At 33.5% G+C, this 16,919-nt stretch overlaps 1 protein-coding gene across 1 annotated transcript; it reads left to right on the plus strand.

The window, feature by feature from the left end:
- Window positions 1-1,063: 1,063 nt before the first annotated feature.
- On the plus strand, window positions 1,064-14,952 carry LOC132702920 (facilitated trehalose transporter Tret1-like). The gene is made up of 6 exons (XM_060671782.1): window positions 1,064-1,265; window positions 2,663-2,906; window positions 2,959-3,134; window positions 5,717-5,872; window positions 7,481-7,737; window positions 14,299-14,952. The coding sequence occupies exons 1-6, from the start codon at window positions 1,160-1,162 to the stop codon at window positions 14,827-14,829; spliced, it is 1,470 nt and encodes a 489-aa protein (XP_060527765.1). The 5' UTR covers window positions 1,064-1,159; the 3' UTR covers window positions 14,830-14,952.
- Window positions 14,953-16,919: the final 1,967 nt, after the last annotated feature.

Here is a 16,919-nt window from a genome sequence, read left to right on the forward strand (position 1 = left end):
AAAATGTGTAGATAAATATATATATATATATATATATATATATATATATATATATATATATATATATATATATATATATATATATATATATATATATATATATATATATATATATTTTCATTTTTCATTTTTCAAGTATTGATTCATGGATGAAAAAATGTGATGACAATATATTCCGGGATACTATTCCGTTAGTTTGTTGAACTCCTACTGGAATCCTGCAGACGTTTCGCCAAGATCTCACTTGCCATCTTCAATGCTCACGCTCCGAAAACACTTCGAACACTTGGAGCTCGAGCATTGAAGTGAGATCTTGGCGAAACATCTGCAGAATTCCAGCCGGAGTTCAACAAACTAACGGAATAGTATCCCGGAATATACTGTCATCATAGGTTTTTGTTCCTATAGATGGGACGTGTTGCACAAAATTTACCGATTACCGCTAATTACTACTCATTTCTCCTAAAACCTGCACTAATTGCAACGACTCTACCCCCTAACTTACCATAATGAAATCTCCGCCGTAGATAAGCTAGGTTTTTGAAGAAACAACTTCGCTGAAGAAAGTTCGTATCATATCATAACGTCAATCACCCAGTAATTTGCTGATTCTTTGCCTCAGAATCCAACAAATGACCCTTGTCGACTTATCGAATAGTTTTACGAGCGTTACTCTTGACCTTGGCCTGCTCTTTGGAAATTGACATCGTCGTCGAAAGAATTCGTCTCTTTAATTGTTCCCTATATATTCTGGAATAATATTCATAAAAACTTCCACGCCAACAGATACCTTAAAGTTAAGATATGCTTCATTTTTCAGACAAATAAAAATCAACCTTCGAGAACATCAAATCTTGCACATACGTTATCAAAATGCGATGATATATTTTTCAGGGCATTCCACTCAAAACGAAAACAGATCCAAAGTCCGGTTTTTCCCATAAATGGAGAAACCTGAGAGGGGCTCGTCTCTCAACTCCCATTAAGATTATCGAACACGACCTTTAGCCCCAAGAAGATATATAAGGCTTGGAGTGCGTATTTCGTTAGCAGACAAATTTTCGGAATGCCGGAGATCGGTTTAGTACTTAGTTCGCGTATTTAATTACATTTGGTTAAGCGGAGTCTCTTCTGTGCGTGGTAAAAAAAAAACTCTAAAATGACTCGCCCTGTTCTGCTGACCGAAAACTCTAGAACGGAATTGATCAACGCCAACGAAGATCAGACTCTAAGCAAACTAGCTCAGTTCGTAGCAGCATTTGTAAGTAAGTATGCAAATTAGGCAATGAAGTTCTCATTAGAGCTTTCGTTAATTATGTGATTCTATCTCTGATTCTGAATCAGTGTTGTGGAAGAAAGTGAGGCTTTGACAAATATAAGTTGGTTGGTAAGTTTAAGATCTCGGGTTGTCGCTTCCATGGTCGAGTAGTTGTAAGAGTTGTACTAATTTAATGAAGAAATTCTCCAGTAGAAAATTCTTTCTTTCCAGAGTTACCGAAGTTACGGAAGAATTTAATGGTAGTGAGCATTTGCCTTTCAATTTTTTAGAGTACTGTACTTTTGATTTCCTCATTTAAATAAATTAAATTAAATTTTTTCCTTAAAATTTTGTTCTTAAAAATGTATAACCCAATTCATATAATTTTACGCTTTTCCATATTCTACGAAATTGTACGAGATGTTGTAAGTGAGTACGTCAAGTTTAAATGAAAACCAGATTGAGACATTTCCGTCAGCACTGTTACGTGTCTGTGTAAGTCACTGCATAGCCCCATCAATCCTGAATTTTTTGTCTTTATATTCAAAGCTTTAATTCACTTATTACAAGAAATGCGAAATTCATCCCCTATTTCTTACAACAAATCGACATCGCCGACCTATCCTTTAAACCTGATATACAAAATCGGTGCCTGAACGATATTAGTCGATATTTTCTTTATAATAAATAAATATTTATAATTTATAATAAATAAATAAATAACTTTTCCACTTTTCCATATAACCACAAGAAAACAAACATAGTTGTGCGCAAACAAAAGCAGGAGAGAAAAATTAAAAAAATTAAATAATGAGATATCATTTCCACATAAAAAAAAGCACACAACTTTTTTTTGTTTGTTTGTGTTATTTATGGTGGGAGATTTCGAAATACCACTTCAAGACATTCTAGCCAAAAGACCTCTTAAAGAGCTGCGCAGGACTCGATACAAACCAGTACGTAGGGTTAAATGCCTATGGCCGGTACCGGCCGGTACCAACATTAATTAGCTTAGTAATTAAATAGGAACGACCTCAACTTTTTGATCACTTATATAGAAAACAGCTCATAGCTATATTATGTCTTTGAGTCCAATTTGGCCAGCCAGAATTCTTCAGACGTGATCAAACTTGCGCAGTCAATAGCAATATTATTTATAGCTGACCAGTAGACTATTCCACTGATTTCTCTTCGTCCCTCAAGGGGGATAATTTCATTTAGTCCCATAAATGTTCTATTCGATACTATATTTTCTATTCCATATTTCACATGGTTAAAAAATATATTTCGCATTTCATTTCAGATAGTGTTGACGGGAATTCCCCCAGAAAGTGACAAACAACTTAAATTTAAAGAAAAATGCTTCTCCCACCACCCCACCATTATCGTCTTCCATTTCTTTAGGTACAATATCAGCGATATGTTTGGGCATGGTATTCAGCTGGACCTCGTCAGCCCTCGTCACGCTGACAGCTGAAATCGGAATCACACAAATTCAAGGGGCGTGGATTGGATCTCTCGTTACGTTAGGAGCGTTCGTCGGAGCAATACCTGCAGGTCCTCTGGCAAATAAATTTGGAAGAAAGTCCTTCCTTCAGGTTGTTATAATCCCGCTTTTCCTATCATGGATCCTGATAGCGTATCTATAGTAAGTACTTTGAAAACGAGAGCCGACAGCGACGACAAAACTTAATTTTCAGCCACCATGTCTGGGTTGTATACTTGGCCAGATTTCTCGCGGGATTGTCAGGAGGCGCAGTTAGTGTCGCCGCCCCTATGTACGTAGCGGAACTAGCGCATGTTTCGATTCGTGGCACTCTGGGCACCTTTTTCCAAGTGCAGATTACCGTCGGAATATTGATCGGATACCTTATGGGTAAGTCAATTACATTTCTGTACTTCCCAAGTCTTGGTATAGACGGCGCGGGCCGCAATAAGTTGAGGAAAATTTGCACTTATTACGAACGCATCGTAACGTATTGTTACACTTAACCCGTAATCTTTCATACAAAAACCTATTTCAGTGTTTTCCTGTAACATGAGCTTGACTTAGATATTTCTCTTGGTGTTTCACTTTGTTTAAACTATTTTTCACGAAATGTCAGTAAGATGGGTGTTATTATTATGCGGTCGATCCCATGAGACAGGAAAGTGACAAACTACTTCAGAAGTAAAGTTTCAGTTCATATAATAGTTTTTGGTGTAAAAATATAATTATTTAAACCAAGCACCCTTTATAAATAAATACTTCCTTAAGACGACGTTTATTTCCTGTTTGCAGCGCCACCTTATGAGAATAAATTCTCGAATTGAAAGTTCAATACCATTACTGATATTGACATATAACAACAAATGCTTTTTGTCTCTAGATAAATGGCGACGTATTATGATCAATTGTTAAAAAAATATGTAAATACTTTTAAGCATAAGCTGCATAAACGCATTAGAGTGATGGAAACGCTTTTAAAGCAACGAGCGGCCATACCAAGTACAAAAAACTCAAATACAAAAGCCTCCAAACCTCTCTCGGTTGCGTGTAGCATATTAAAGATTTAAGATGAGCCAAGAGAGAGGCGTTACTACTCTTTCATTTAAAGAATGACGAACGCCGTGCAAAAACGGAATACTAATGGGAAGCAGAAGTATTTCCAGGTTCTCTGTGGTGAATTGTGTTCTATACGAATTGCGCAAATACCTACATACGTTTACTTTATTTTAAGTTTAGTTTTCAGTGCAATGTATTTTAAAATTCCCCTTTTTGTTTATCGATACAAAAAAAAGTGTTTTTTGTTTTAATTCGTCGTTACGAATGTTTTTAAATACGTATGTGGATATGTAAAGTAATGTAAACTAACCAAAAGGATTAAAAATTATCATGTAATTCTTAAGAAAGTACAAAAAAAAATTAATTAAACACAATTTTTGTAAATGACAATCTGCTTGAAATCAACAATGGTCATATGAAGGAAAAGAAAACATTTTCAATGATTTTGTATATTCCTGTTTAAAGAATATTTTTATAACCAATTACTGTAAGATAAAAGATATAAAGTAAAGAAATATATGAAGTTTGTTTCACCAGGGCCCATACTTACCTCATCAATTGCTTTATACCAACAAATGCAAAACTTCAATAATATAGGGGTGGGTAGGGCAAGGAGACCCACCTCAAAAATTAAAAAAATTTTTTTTTTCGTTTTTTCTTCTAATAACTATAAATTCTGGTTACTTGTACATTTTTAGACCTTAGCGCAATATCAGTGGCTAAATGGACCCCTTAAAGATTCTATAAAAAAGCTATTCGATAATTCGATAATTCAATGGATTTAGCCTTTAGCTTTCGAAAATCTTATAAATACCAATAAAAAATTTTTTAATCGACTGCAAAATAGTGACTAATCATTATCGTTTCAAACCACAACCGCGAGCATAAATATATAGTCATGTGATATACTATCTTAGTATTTCTTTTTAATGATTACAGGGCCAGTTAATTATTTTTAGAGCAATTATTACCGACTATCGGTAAGGCACTTTTTGGCGGCAGCGCACCATATTTTTGTCTATATAATCGACTCGTGTCATGTTAAAAATAGGTTTATTTGGATATTTAAAACCTGAAAAATATGATTTGTAAACACCTTGTACATTGGAAAAGTTATTACTCTAGAGGTAACTAGCACCTAGAAGTTTGCAAATTTCGATATGTTTTAGCATAAAAAAGTGCGATTAATATCTTGAAAACCGCCAGAGATAGGTATAGGAGAATATGAAACGATATACAGGTTAATCAAAAAAATCAAAGTTATGGGGCTACACTGCGACACTGAAAAGATCGACAGAGGAGAGTCAAAAAAGTTCTTATGAAATGTTTCTTTTTTATTAGGTCTGAGACTACTGACAGTTTAATTGACTCAATTTGGTTTCATTTCAACCTAACAATACTTGCTTCATCAATTGCCTTACACCAACAAATGCAAAACTTCAAGAATATAGGGGTGGGTGGGGCAAGGCAATGTTTCTTAACATTTTTCTTCGATTGAAGGGTGTTCTTCACAGAAATTTAGTAAAATGATAAAGTTTGTTTACGCCTAAGGGTTTCGTGCACTTACATGCACATATTCAGCTCAATACCGATAAAGCAATGCAAAAAAGTTAATCCAAACTAACCAAAGGGTAATTGCAAAATCTGTAGCACTTATTTACATACTATTGGAATCCGTATTACGTTTTAATTTGGGTGCCGCGCTGTTCGTACATCATGGCCGAATGTTTAACGTCAATCTCATAAACAAACAGCTTTAGCAAATACGTTTATTTAAACACTTGCAATTCGTTATTGTACGGTTTCGGCGGATGTAAATGCGCAAAATCATTTTGCTGCTCTTTCACCCTAGCGCGAAATTAATTTTCACTCACCAAAAACTGGAATTTTATTTGAGGCTATTTCTGTTTCAGGTGGAATGATAACGGATATCCGCACCTTGTCGCTGTCGTCTTCGGTTCTTCCCGTAGTTTTTATGCTGTGTTTTGTATTCATCCCCGAATCGCCAGTATTTCTGTGCTCCAAGGATAAAATGGAGGAAGCGAGACAGAGTCTTATTTGGTTTAGAGGTAGTCAAGGTTTTAATAGATCAAAGGCAGGGAATAGGGAAAGACAGAAAAAGGTGGTGAACTGTGAGCTAGGAATAATATGGAAGATAGTCTCAACAAGCATTTTATTAATTACCTCATCTTACACCAAAATGCATTCAACGGATTTAAGTGTTGATTGAACTGTGACGGATACCAAAAATATTTTACTAACATGTTTTAATTAATGTAATTAATCAGTGTAATCTGTAATACTGTCTAAAATATCAATTTTAATATACGAGCAAGGTGACTTTGAGGTTTTATCTAAAAGTATTTATTTATTAAATATTATGTCGTCTTCTTCAAAGTAATCCCCCCGATATAATATGCTCGGGCCAACGGTTTTTCGAATCCTCGAAGCAGTTCTGGTATAGCCTTGAACTGTTCCAGAGATTTTTTTTTATCTTTTCAATCCTTCCAAACCTCTGTCCATGTGTACCAACAAAACAAAAAAAATATCGAAGATCCAATGTACGTAGCCCACCCAATTACAAAAGTCACCATACTTTTGGAACACACCTCGTATGTGCTAAAACATACATAAAATCTCCGTTTTGAAGGGAGGATGGCACATTTTACGATAATTTTGCCGGTATTAGTGTAGTTAGAATATCTGAAGTTTAAATGCGTATAATTTTAGTTAGATTGTGTATTTATGTGTGTATGTTGTGTATTTAATGCAAAGTATGTAATTTCAATGAAATCTACTACCGAAATCGATAATTTGAAGGTCATTTTTGCATTGTGTCTTCCAAAATATCTCCAGAAAAACTTTCTTCCACGGTGTTCTCTCCAGATTTAAAACTGGAATTACACTGACTTTTTTTTTGGAAGCCAATGAAAATCTTCGTTTATCACCTGCCCTTGAGTTGTATATTTGTATTTCTTACCAATACAAGTTTTTCTTCAACGTTCAAGACTTGGACGAATCCTTTTATGCAATATCGGGAAAATATCAGAATAAGGGAACAGGGAACTCACTAAGTAAAAGTGCCAGGAGAAAAAGTAAGGTTGTATGGTCATTTCAGTTAATATTAAGCAAATTTTTTAACCAAAATAATTAGTGACGTCTATCATTTAACGTACAAGTATCGTATAAATTGACGTTAACACATAAATTACATAAAAGAAAACCTTAATGGTAACCAAATGCAAAATTGACATAGGTCAAGATGTCGTAGTAAGTTGGTTTCTTTCTTGAAATATCCAAGATTGTAATTGATTAATGATATTGAATAATACCAAATTGCAATTATCACGTGCTTCACCCTAAAGCGGTTATAGCGGTCTCTTCTTCTTGTTAAACTGCCTATTCGTTGCAAATTTTGGCTACTTACTCACTGAACTGTTATCTGCCGTTTGAACGAGTGCAGTGGTAGTTGAAAAAGAACCATTTTCTCAAATTGTGCAGTCATGAGATCCTTCTCCGTCCATTCTTCATAGCACCATAGCCTGCAAGATAAACTGTAGAAAGCCGTTTCTTAACTTCTCTTAATAGTGTGAGTAAGGCAGACTGCAACAGACTTACTTTTTGAACATTTTTTGTAATTGCTTGTAATGCATGCTGATTCATTGTTTCATTTGAAGGAGAAATTTACGAAATTGAAGACGAATTAGCGGCGATAGTAGACGATCTAAAGGAGTCGAAGAAAAACCAAACCAAACTGTCGGACTTGGTCAGGGACAAAGCAACGGTCAAGGCTTTGATCATAGCCCTCGGATTGATGATTTTCCAGCAGCTGAGTGGGGTAAACGCTGTGCTGTTCTATGCCAACAATATCTTCGAAAACAGCGGAAGTTCTCTGTCACCAAGCGGGAGTAGTATTCTGATTGGAATAGTACAGGTAATTAATTCAATATATAATTTAAAAGCGAAAATGTCTGGCCAAATATGCTAATGATGTGGCCTCAATGTTGAAGAAATTCAATTTTCTGCGGCCCGCGGGTAAAAGTCGAGGTCGGATCTTAAAGAACTAGTTTTAAAATTGAGAATATTTAAAGGCCTTAATACGAGGTCGAATTGAATAATTTATTCCTTTAGGAACGAGCTATTTTAACAAGTTTCACTATCCAAGAGCCGCAGCGGCAAAATGGAAACTTATTTAATTAGCTAGGTTGCGAATTAATCTCTCTAATTCGAAATATAAATCATTTTAGAACCGTTAAAATTAAAATATAAATCTCCCAACGACTAGGTGTTTGAGCAGTAATTAAGCGATAGTAAATGATTGTTGTGTTTGCGAATTTCTGATGTTTTCTCGGAGACGAAGTTTCGCAGTTTGTCAGTCATTTTTATAATTAAAAATATTCTTTCGGTTTGATAAAACAGAGTCATAGAGAACAGAGTCCAAACAAAGTGTCTAATTAAAATTTCATGCTCTGGTTTTACGAGAAATATTAGATTTAAGTTTACTGTAGCAGCGGTGAAAGGAGTGTATTTAAATGTATTTGTTTGTTAATTTATTCATTCGCAAGGGTCATCACTGATCATCTGGTGCGTCACATAAGATGAAAAACGCTTTAAACAAAGTAAAAATTACATAAAATATGGAAGAAAAAACAGCAATCTTGAATAATATTTAGTTAATCTGCGTTAATTATACAATTTTCTTTTTTGGTGTTATAAAATCTTTATAGTTTTTCCACATATAGCCGAAAACATAATAACCATCATTAAAACTAAGGAAAATAATCTCAATTGCTACAATCTTCAATACGTAATCATTTTATATATTAGTATTGAGTTTTTAAAAATTACATACATTTTTACCCAAGATAAAGGGAAAACAATTTTGGATTATTTACTTATGATAACGTCGAACAGAATCTAGAATTGAGATAAAAATATAAAATAGATGTATTTGAAAAAATAAATCATGTAAATCGTGATACCCATATTTCTATAAAAGTATTATTCTATAGGTGTAGCCTTAAGTTTGAGAACATGAAAAGTATCTTTGTGCTGATATAATTCAGTATCCTTAATAAGTCAACAATTCATCATAATCACATCAATTTCAAGTTAGTTAAACATACGGATTCACTACATTCCTATATATTAAAATTGTCAATTTTTTTCGGTATTTCTTTCTTTGTCGGATCATGAAACGTCACAGAAATATACGACCGAACATCCCCATAAATAAGCCTTACGAGTCCAGATTGGTATCATTTAATGGAAAAATCTATGTAACATTTTACAGATGCGACATTTTACCAGCTTGATCGTCCCGCGTGAAAGCTGTTATATTGAGGTTTATTGCCGTACCTTTTAAATTCAATTTTTTCATTAGAAGTATAGTATCTCTTTTTTGCCAATCAATGTTGCCACATTTACGTTTCCACGTTTCTTCTTACATAAACATTTGTGGTTTAAATATATGCTGGCGATATACGATTTCAATTTACTTATTTTTCCGATATTTGCAGTTCCTCCCCCACATAATAACTTGATATTCGCAACGGGGGATTCAATATTATTTGTCTCCCTTGCAAGATTTATTTACTCAACCCGCAGCGTTCAATTTCCTTTTGTTTATGGGTTTTGGAGTCAATCAAATGTGCAAATTTGGCGTGTTTAAATATAAAAGACTTTTTCTTACCATTTTGAACTGAACTTGCTGACGTTTCGCCAATCATCCTGTTGACTTCTTCAGAAGTAAACTGAAACTGCAGAAGCCCTGGAGATGCCAACAGGATAGTTTGCGAAACGTCAGCAAGTTTAGTTCATCAACAACCGACGCAGGAAGAATGCAGACGGTTTGTAATTAGTATTGTAGTAGCATGTGGAAGTTTCTTTGAAAAATGTTTTTTTTTTTGCTTTAACAGGCACCTACAGGCTGCTACTTTTATAATAATAATAATATTCATAATAAATACATTTATTGCTGTGCCAACTATACATATTATTACACTACAAAACATTGGATAGTACCAACTTTAAGGCAAACAAAAGACCTAATTCAGACATCTATCAAAGCCAGACACTGTTCAAGCCTCAATTTGATGTAAACCGAATTACCTAAAGAACAAGAAAAAAAAAGTATCAAATAAGTAAAATTAAATATATTACTCAGAGTTTATAATAGGGTAAAAGCATATGGGTAAGGTTTTGCTTGATATTGTTGAATCGAAAAGACTTTAATTATTATTAATTATATATTTATTGTGCAATGCTATAGGAAAATGATTTTTTAAACATTTCTTTTCTATTCTCAATATAAATTTTTTTCTCAGATTCAAGTCTGTACGAAAAGTGCTTTTGTTAAAAAGATATTCATAAGATTTACACTTAATTAATTTGAAATAGAATGTATCACGGTGTAATCTAAACATATCGCACATGTTAAGATAATCCGCAGCATCCAAGTATGGAGAAATGTAATCCAGTTGGCGAATTCCCTAAACAAGTCGCAAACATAAATTTTACGATACGATATTCGTCAGCACCGTCCAGAGAGATTGCGTAAACACCACAGCAATTGATTGAACTGTGGCAGAACGATGAATTCAAATAGCAGTTTCTTTGTAACAATGGAAGACAATATCTAGCACTGTATATTAACTTTAATTTTCCATACGCTATTCTCAATTTGTTTGTAATGTGATCCCTCGATGTATCCGAGTATAGAATAGGAGCGTCATCATCATTTTGTTTTTGACATTATGTACCTGGGGGTCATTTCCAAAAACCAACACCGAAGACTTAGTTGGATGTAGCTGCCGTGGATCATCTGATGCAATTTTATAAAAGTTCTTTAAATCAGTGTTAATTTTAGTCTCAGCTTTCGTTATTTCATGATCTTGAAAAGAAATAATAACAATATTTTAAAATCTTTTTACAAAGATAAACTTATAGATTGTATACAGCAAGAAACCCATTATGCCACCTTGTGGTACCCCTAACGAAGAGTGGTTCGGAATACACATTTTCGCAGAGCACCTCTTGAACTCGCTCAAAAACGTATTTGATTTTGATTTTTAATATTCCACACACTCACACACTTCGCAAAATGGTACCTGGACTGTTTCGCTTTTATTCTTCCTAAATTTCGATGGTCTGAAAGAAAAAGCGCATTCGACAGGTCTCTTTTTTCAGATGATTTTGGCCATCAATTCTGTCTATGAAATGTTGCTCCATTCTACTAGATCAGTCACACAGTGACGTCTTCTTCTGAAGGTGTTAAGCTTATTGTATCAATTTTTTGATGCAAAATAAAAAAATCCACCATTTCAAGAGCTTTTAAAATTATCTTGAAGCTCAAGTATGCGTGGTTTTGCTCGAACCCAAATTTCGTCATAAAAAGCTTCACGAACTGCATAATGCAGTTTGTACTAAAAAATAACAATGATACGGATCTGTAAATAAATAAAAGACACTTTGGATAAATATTACGTTTTGGTTTCGCTTTCATTCCTAATCTGTACCTTGTTCATTCCGTTTTTCTTTCTTTTATAATATATGAACTGCTTTTAACTAATACGGACTATAATAATATATCGTTTGTCGGGCATTTTATATGCACAAAGGTTACATTCAAATGGACGGAGTTGATCCGACTGCTCATAAAAAATGGATACAAATTACATACACATTTGTGGATGGAATAGTTGCTGCGTTTAAGATATACGTTTTTTTTTGTTCCAGTCAAGCTAATCACCAATTGTTACATGTGTGCCCTTGACCTTTTATCCCTGGATTATAAATAAACAATCGATATATCGGATAATCGATCACCGCGCCATTAATGATGATCGTACTAATAAATGGCTGATTTTAACCGAAACCACAATTTTGTTCATTCTTGCAAGGTGTTTTTTCTTCTGTACTTCTTCTTGATTTCCTCGGATGCTATATTTGTTTTTTATTTAGCTACAGTAGCTCTTTTATTTAGTTTAGTGTCCACCAGATTCTTTATCGACCACTGTCTGACAATGACAGTAAAGCAGTAAACATCAATCAAGTCACATTTCGAGTTTATCAACCGCTTGGCACGCTTTTCTCACAAATTGATTTGTGTCATCAGTTTTTAGTGGTTTGGATAACTTGCTTACGCACCAAAAGTTCCTTTTAAAATTTATTTATAATTATCAACGTGACTTACTCCTTTGTCAAACCTCAAACGTCAGATTGGACGTGTCGGTTATTTTCAACCTACCTAAAATAGTAAAGAAGGAGAAATGGTATATTATGCAACAAGTGCTGCAAAACGGCATTTGACTCACGAGTTTACTTGACACGAGCGGAGCAAGTGTTTAATAAACGAAGGAGTTAAAAAGTTGACCGAACGTGTTGCATACTATACTTTTTCTACGACCGTTAGTTTTTGGGTACATTTTCGCAAAACAACACGAGTACATTCACTGACATGACTGTCAAAATTCAAAGCGTGGGAAATATCTCCGAAAACATCCGATTGCTTCCAAACCCCTGTGGTAAAATCCCGGAAATGTCCGAAGTGGCTCGGATGCATGAGAAACGAAACTGTGGACGTGGTAAAGTGACGCTTCCCGTGCGCTAGATCGGTGGGTAATTAATTATTTTACAGACGGGAGCAGAAAAAATTATTTATGTGTGTCTCGAAAACAAATAACGTAATTTCTTTAAGTATCTATTATCGTTTCGATCGAAATTTCGATCTTTATCAAAATATTCTTATTTTCAAAAAGTGACATTATTACAATTAATGCCATTTGATGTTGCGTTAATATATTACATATTTAAAATAAACATAATTTGTCAGCAAATATTTTGTTCGGATTGGAATGGCATGCAAAGTAGATAGGGATGTTTTTTACTTGCAAATATATTGATTAATTTAATTTTGTTGGTTTAAAATTGAATGACATATCTTGTTAAGGCCTTTAGAATCGGTTTTGTAATTAATAGATTTTTTTGTTTTTTTGGATTTCTATACTTTCATAAAGTTTTTTTTTTGATATTAGGTTCTGTTAGTAGGACTTTAACTTTTTGAAAATTAAATGTGTGTTTGGAGTTGTCGCAATGGGTATGAAGAGCTGTTTTATTTTTTTTTGTCCTATATACACACTGTCGCAATTAGAGCATGGAATTTCATATACTATATTACTTCTTCTTTCAATTGGAGTTTTTGCTTTCAGTTTAGTGAAGAGATATGCTTTTTGTAAATTATAACTTGTTTGTGTTCCTTGAAAATAGTTTGGAGATTTTCTAATAATCCAGGTATATATGGAAGTGATATATATTTGCTTTGAGAATTTTGATGTTGTTTTTGTTTACGTTATTATAAAATGTGTTGGTACGTTTACTAAACATATTATTAATTAAGTTTTTGCGATAATTGTTTTCTAGAAGTGCGCGTTTTGCTTTTTCAAATGGGTCTGGTCTATATTCTGGATCGGATAACATTATTGCTCTGCCTGCGAGACCTATTATGACGGATGTTTTTTGGGCTAGGGAAGAAAATGTTATTAAAAACATTCAATTCAATTTACCTTTTTTATGGACATGCCGACGACATCCTAACTGCAGTTCCGAAAAGAAAAACATTATTAAACTCTTTCAATAATTTTCACAAAAAATTACAATTCAAGCTTGAAAAACTCCAAACCTTTTTCAAGCGACACAAAATTCAAATAGGACACAAAAGTTATAATTTACAAAAAACATGTCTCTTCACTAAACTCAAAGCAAAAATTGAAATTGAAAAAAGAAGTAATGTAGTATCTGAAATTCGTGCGAAAACAAAAACATCAACAAAAAAATAATGTACTTAATATTATAATAATTTATAATCAGCAAAAATAAAACAGCAAATTTAATCCGAGCTATAAATCGTTTCGGTAGCTTCGTTAAACATTTAAAATTTAAAAAAAAATGCGAGCGGTATTTACCAATACTAATTTGGTTAGTTTTCAGACAGACATTTTTAGTACATTTTCTTGATAAATCTTAATTCAATTAAAATTGACACTTAAATTAGCCTACCGCTTTAATGAACTTTCAAATATCTATATCATGGACCAAAAGAAAAATAAAGCGAGATGACAATAAATTACACAAAGTACATGAGCACCATTGTCACTAGAGAACTTTTAAACTTAAAGTACCAAAATTATAATAACTAAATAACTAAATATTTATTCAAAAATTGAGAAATATTGCAGAGGACGGGAATTAACTTGCAAAAATAAATTTGCAATGCGGAACTTTTTTTTGAGTCTTAACCGTGTAGTACCAGAAAAAAAAATGTGGGGATGATATTTCTGAAGTTCAAACTTACCTCATCATCCGCTATGCTTTGTAGGAACTGTTTTTTCCTACGTTATTTTATTGTCTGTCCATTATGATGTTTTTGGTTGTTTTATCTCCGTCTGTATACCGATAGTGTTAAAATTTAGTAGACCAATTTAGCTTTCTCTTCCAGGTATTGGCAACTCTCGGTTCTACAATCCTCATCGATCGAGCTGGAAGAAAATTACTACTCGTAGTTTCGGAATTCGTGATGACCTTGTCCATAGCATCACTGGGATCTTACTTTTACCTCAGCCAGTTCCGAAATCTGTCGGATTACTCGTTTATACCGTTAGTGAGCGTTGCTGTATTTATAATTTCCTTCTCAATCGGAATAGGCCCGATACCGTGGATGATTATGGGTGAACTCTTCACTCCGGACATTAAGGGGCCGGCTAGTTCAATTTCCGCTTCCCTAAATTGGTTCCTGGCGTTTACGGTCACCAATCAATTCGCCAATATGACGCAATGGTTCGGTACTGGTGGGACGTTTTTGATGTTTGCACTAGTTTGCGCCATCGGTACAGCGTTCATCTCCATTATGCTGCCAGAGACCAAGGGAAAAAGTCTGGAAGAAGTGAGAAACGAGCTCTTGGGAGTGCGGCCGCCAGTTGCACTTTTCCAAGCCGACTTCAAATGCGAGCGAATGACGTCTTTCGTTTGACATTTGACATTCACACCAATGGGTTCTTGATTCTGATTTGTATATATCTGTTAGTGTAAGTTGCAAAGCAAGGAAATAGTTTTGAATTGCTTTGTGAAAAAGACTGATTGTTTTATACATTAATTTTTTTATTATATAGAAAATAAATCTGAAGAATATTTCTGCCTTTTGTCTTGCGCGATATTGGCCGAAAGACTCAGAACTGTGGTTTTAGTCAAACCACATTGAAAAAAGACTTTGAGCATGACTTCCAAGTTTATTTCTAGGCAACAAGTCCTTTGAGGCCTGGAAAATTTCCAATAATTTTTATTGGCTGAATGAATATGCAGTGAGGTCGGTTTATAGTGGAGGAATAATCTATACTATACTATACGTAATTAGGATTCTTTCCATTGTCATACACATTAATACTAATGCCAGATAATTGTAATAACTGATTGTTTTATATTAATTCTCAGTTTTTCCAACTGCTTTTTAACGGTAAATTAATTATACCTATCGATAATTTCATGCTGGTGTTAATTAATAAACATTTTTTTTAATTTTGAATTTTTGTGTTGCATATGGTAGCAACAATGCAAAAGAAATTTATTTTGGGTAAAACATTCACATCTATTAAATAAATAATAACTCATCAAGTTATGTTTATAAAACATATAAATATATATATGGAATATATGGTAATATATTTCCATATAATAACGAAAATTTTTTATTTGATTTGTACCTTTTATATAGAAATAAAACAGATCAGTATTTTGGTATGCTATGCATGTAATTTAAGAAGAAAAGTTTTTTAAAAGTCTTTTCTACAATAAATTGAAAATATTACTTAAATGCGTGTGTATTTTTAGTATTATTTATACATGATGCTATTTTCAACAATTATCTTTTTCAGTACGTTAGAAAAAACTGAAATATTGTAAAGTTCTCAGCATAACAGTTTTGTATGCGCTATTGATTTTTTAAATCATTATTTTTATTTTGAAAAATACATTGTTTAATCATCAAATACTAATATTGCAACCTATCTCAGTACGAATGATAAAGTAATCATACAACGGCATTTCTTCTATTTATATAAGTGGTCATCTTTTTCCGTTGTAAAATTTGCCGCACTTTTCTATCACGCAGTTACTTCTTCAGTTTGCATCGAATTCATTTAAGATGCCTTCTGATAACATCCAGTAAATCTTTTTTCAGGGAGCTAAGTAAAACAATTGTGCATTAGTACAGATTTTTATTACAATAATAAATAATTACATTTTCTTATATTAACAATTTTTTAATATCGAAGGATTCAAGGTTCCTTTACAACTGAATCTGAAGTCCAGCAAGAATGAACCGTGATGTAGGTCCACAAAAGAACGAATTCGCAATAATGCGTCTTATTTCTCGGAAAGTTTGATTAAGATGTTAAGCAAGATACCTACGATAACAATATTTTTACATTTAATACATTTTTACACACATTATTTCAATAATAGGTTCTATTGCAATACGTTTGCTTTTTATACCACTGATACATATCGTGGTTTATTTAATAAGATTGTATACAAAATGAGATTGCAGCGAGTGACTTTAAGATATAATTTTTTTTAAGCCAATGCGAAATCGGAAAATAAATTATAATAGGCCGGACAAGATATATCACAGACAAACTGTCGAACTAGATACTATTTCTAGGTTACGCTGGCCCATTTTTTAATACGAATGAGGCAGCGCATTGTGGCCTGATATTTGACCCGGTTATTTTTGGACGATGTCATCCACTTTTTCCTATTTATATGAAACAGTTTGCAAAATTTGGAGTTTGACAGGACGTACCGAATATAGCCGGATCAAAAAATGTATTAAAATTGGGCGGTCAGTATGCAAGGTGATTCACGTTCGGGATCCAACAAACAGTTGGGATAGGAATCTTTTGAAAAATACAGAGTTGTCAGGTCTACTTAAAAACTTTGGCATTTTAATTTTTCAAAGAAAATTCCACAGGCTATTGTAATACTTTTTACAAAACTTCTGGATTCCTTCTGCGTTGGTTTTTGCTGAATCGAAATTGCTGACGTTTCGCCAATCATCCTGTTGGC

The sequence above is a fragment of the Cylas formicarius genome, unplaced genomic scaffold (assembly GCF_029955315.1).
Source record: "Cylas formicarius isolate icCylForm1 unplaced genomic scaffold, icCylForm1.1 PGA_scaffold_6__28_contigs__length_40554024, whole genome shotgun sequence".
Lineage (NCBI taxonomy): Eukaryota > Metazoa > Arthropoda > Insecta > Coleoptera > Brentidae > Cylas > Cylas formicarius.

Bases quoted from the DNA above. Each gene is read 5' to 3' on its own strand.
- LOC132702920 (XM_060671782.1), top strand. From the start codon at position 1,160: ATGACTCGCCCTGTTCTGCTGACCGAAAACTCTAGAACGGAATTGATC. The intron at 3,135-5,716 runs GTAAGTCAATTA...TTTCTGTTTCAG, and splicing joins ATTGATCGGATACCTTATGG to GTGGAATGATAACGGATATC. The intron at 5,873-7,480 runs GTAGTCAAGGTT...TTTCATTTGAAG, and splicing joins GAGTCTTATTTGGTTTAGAG to GAGAAATTTACGAAATTGAA.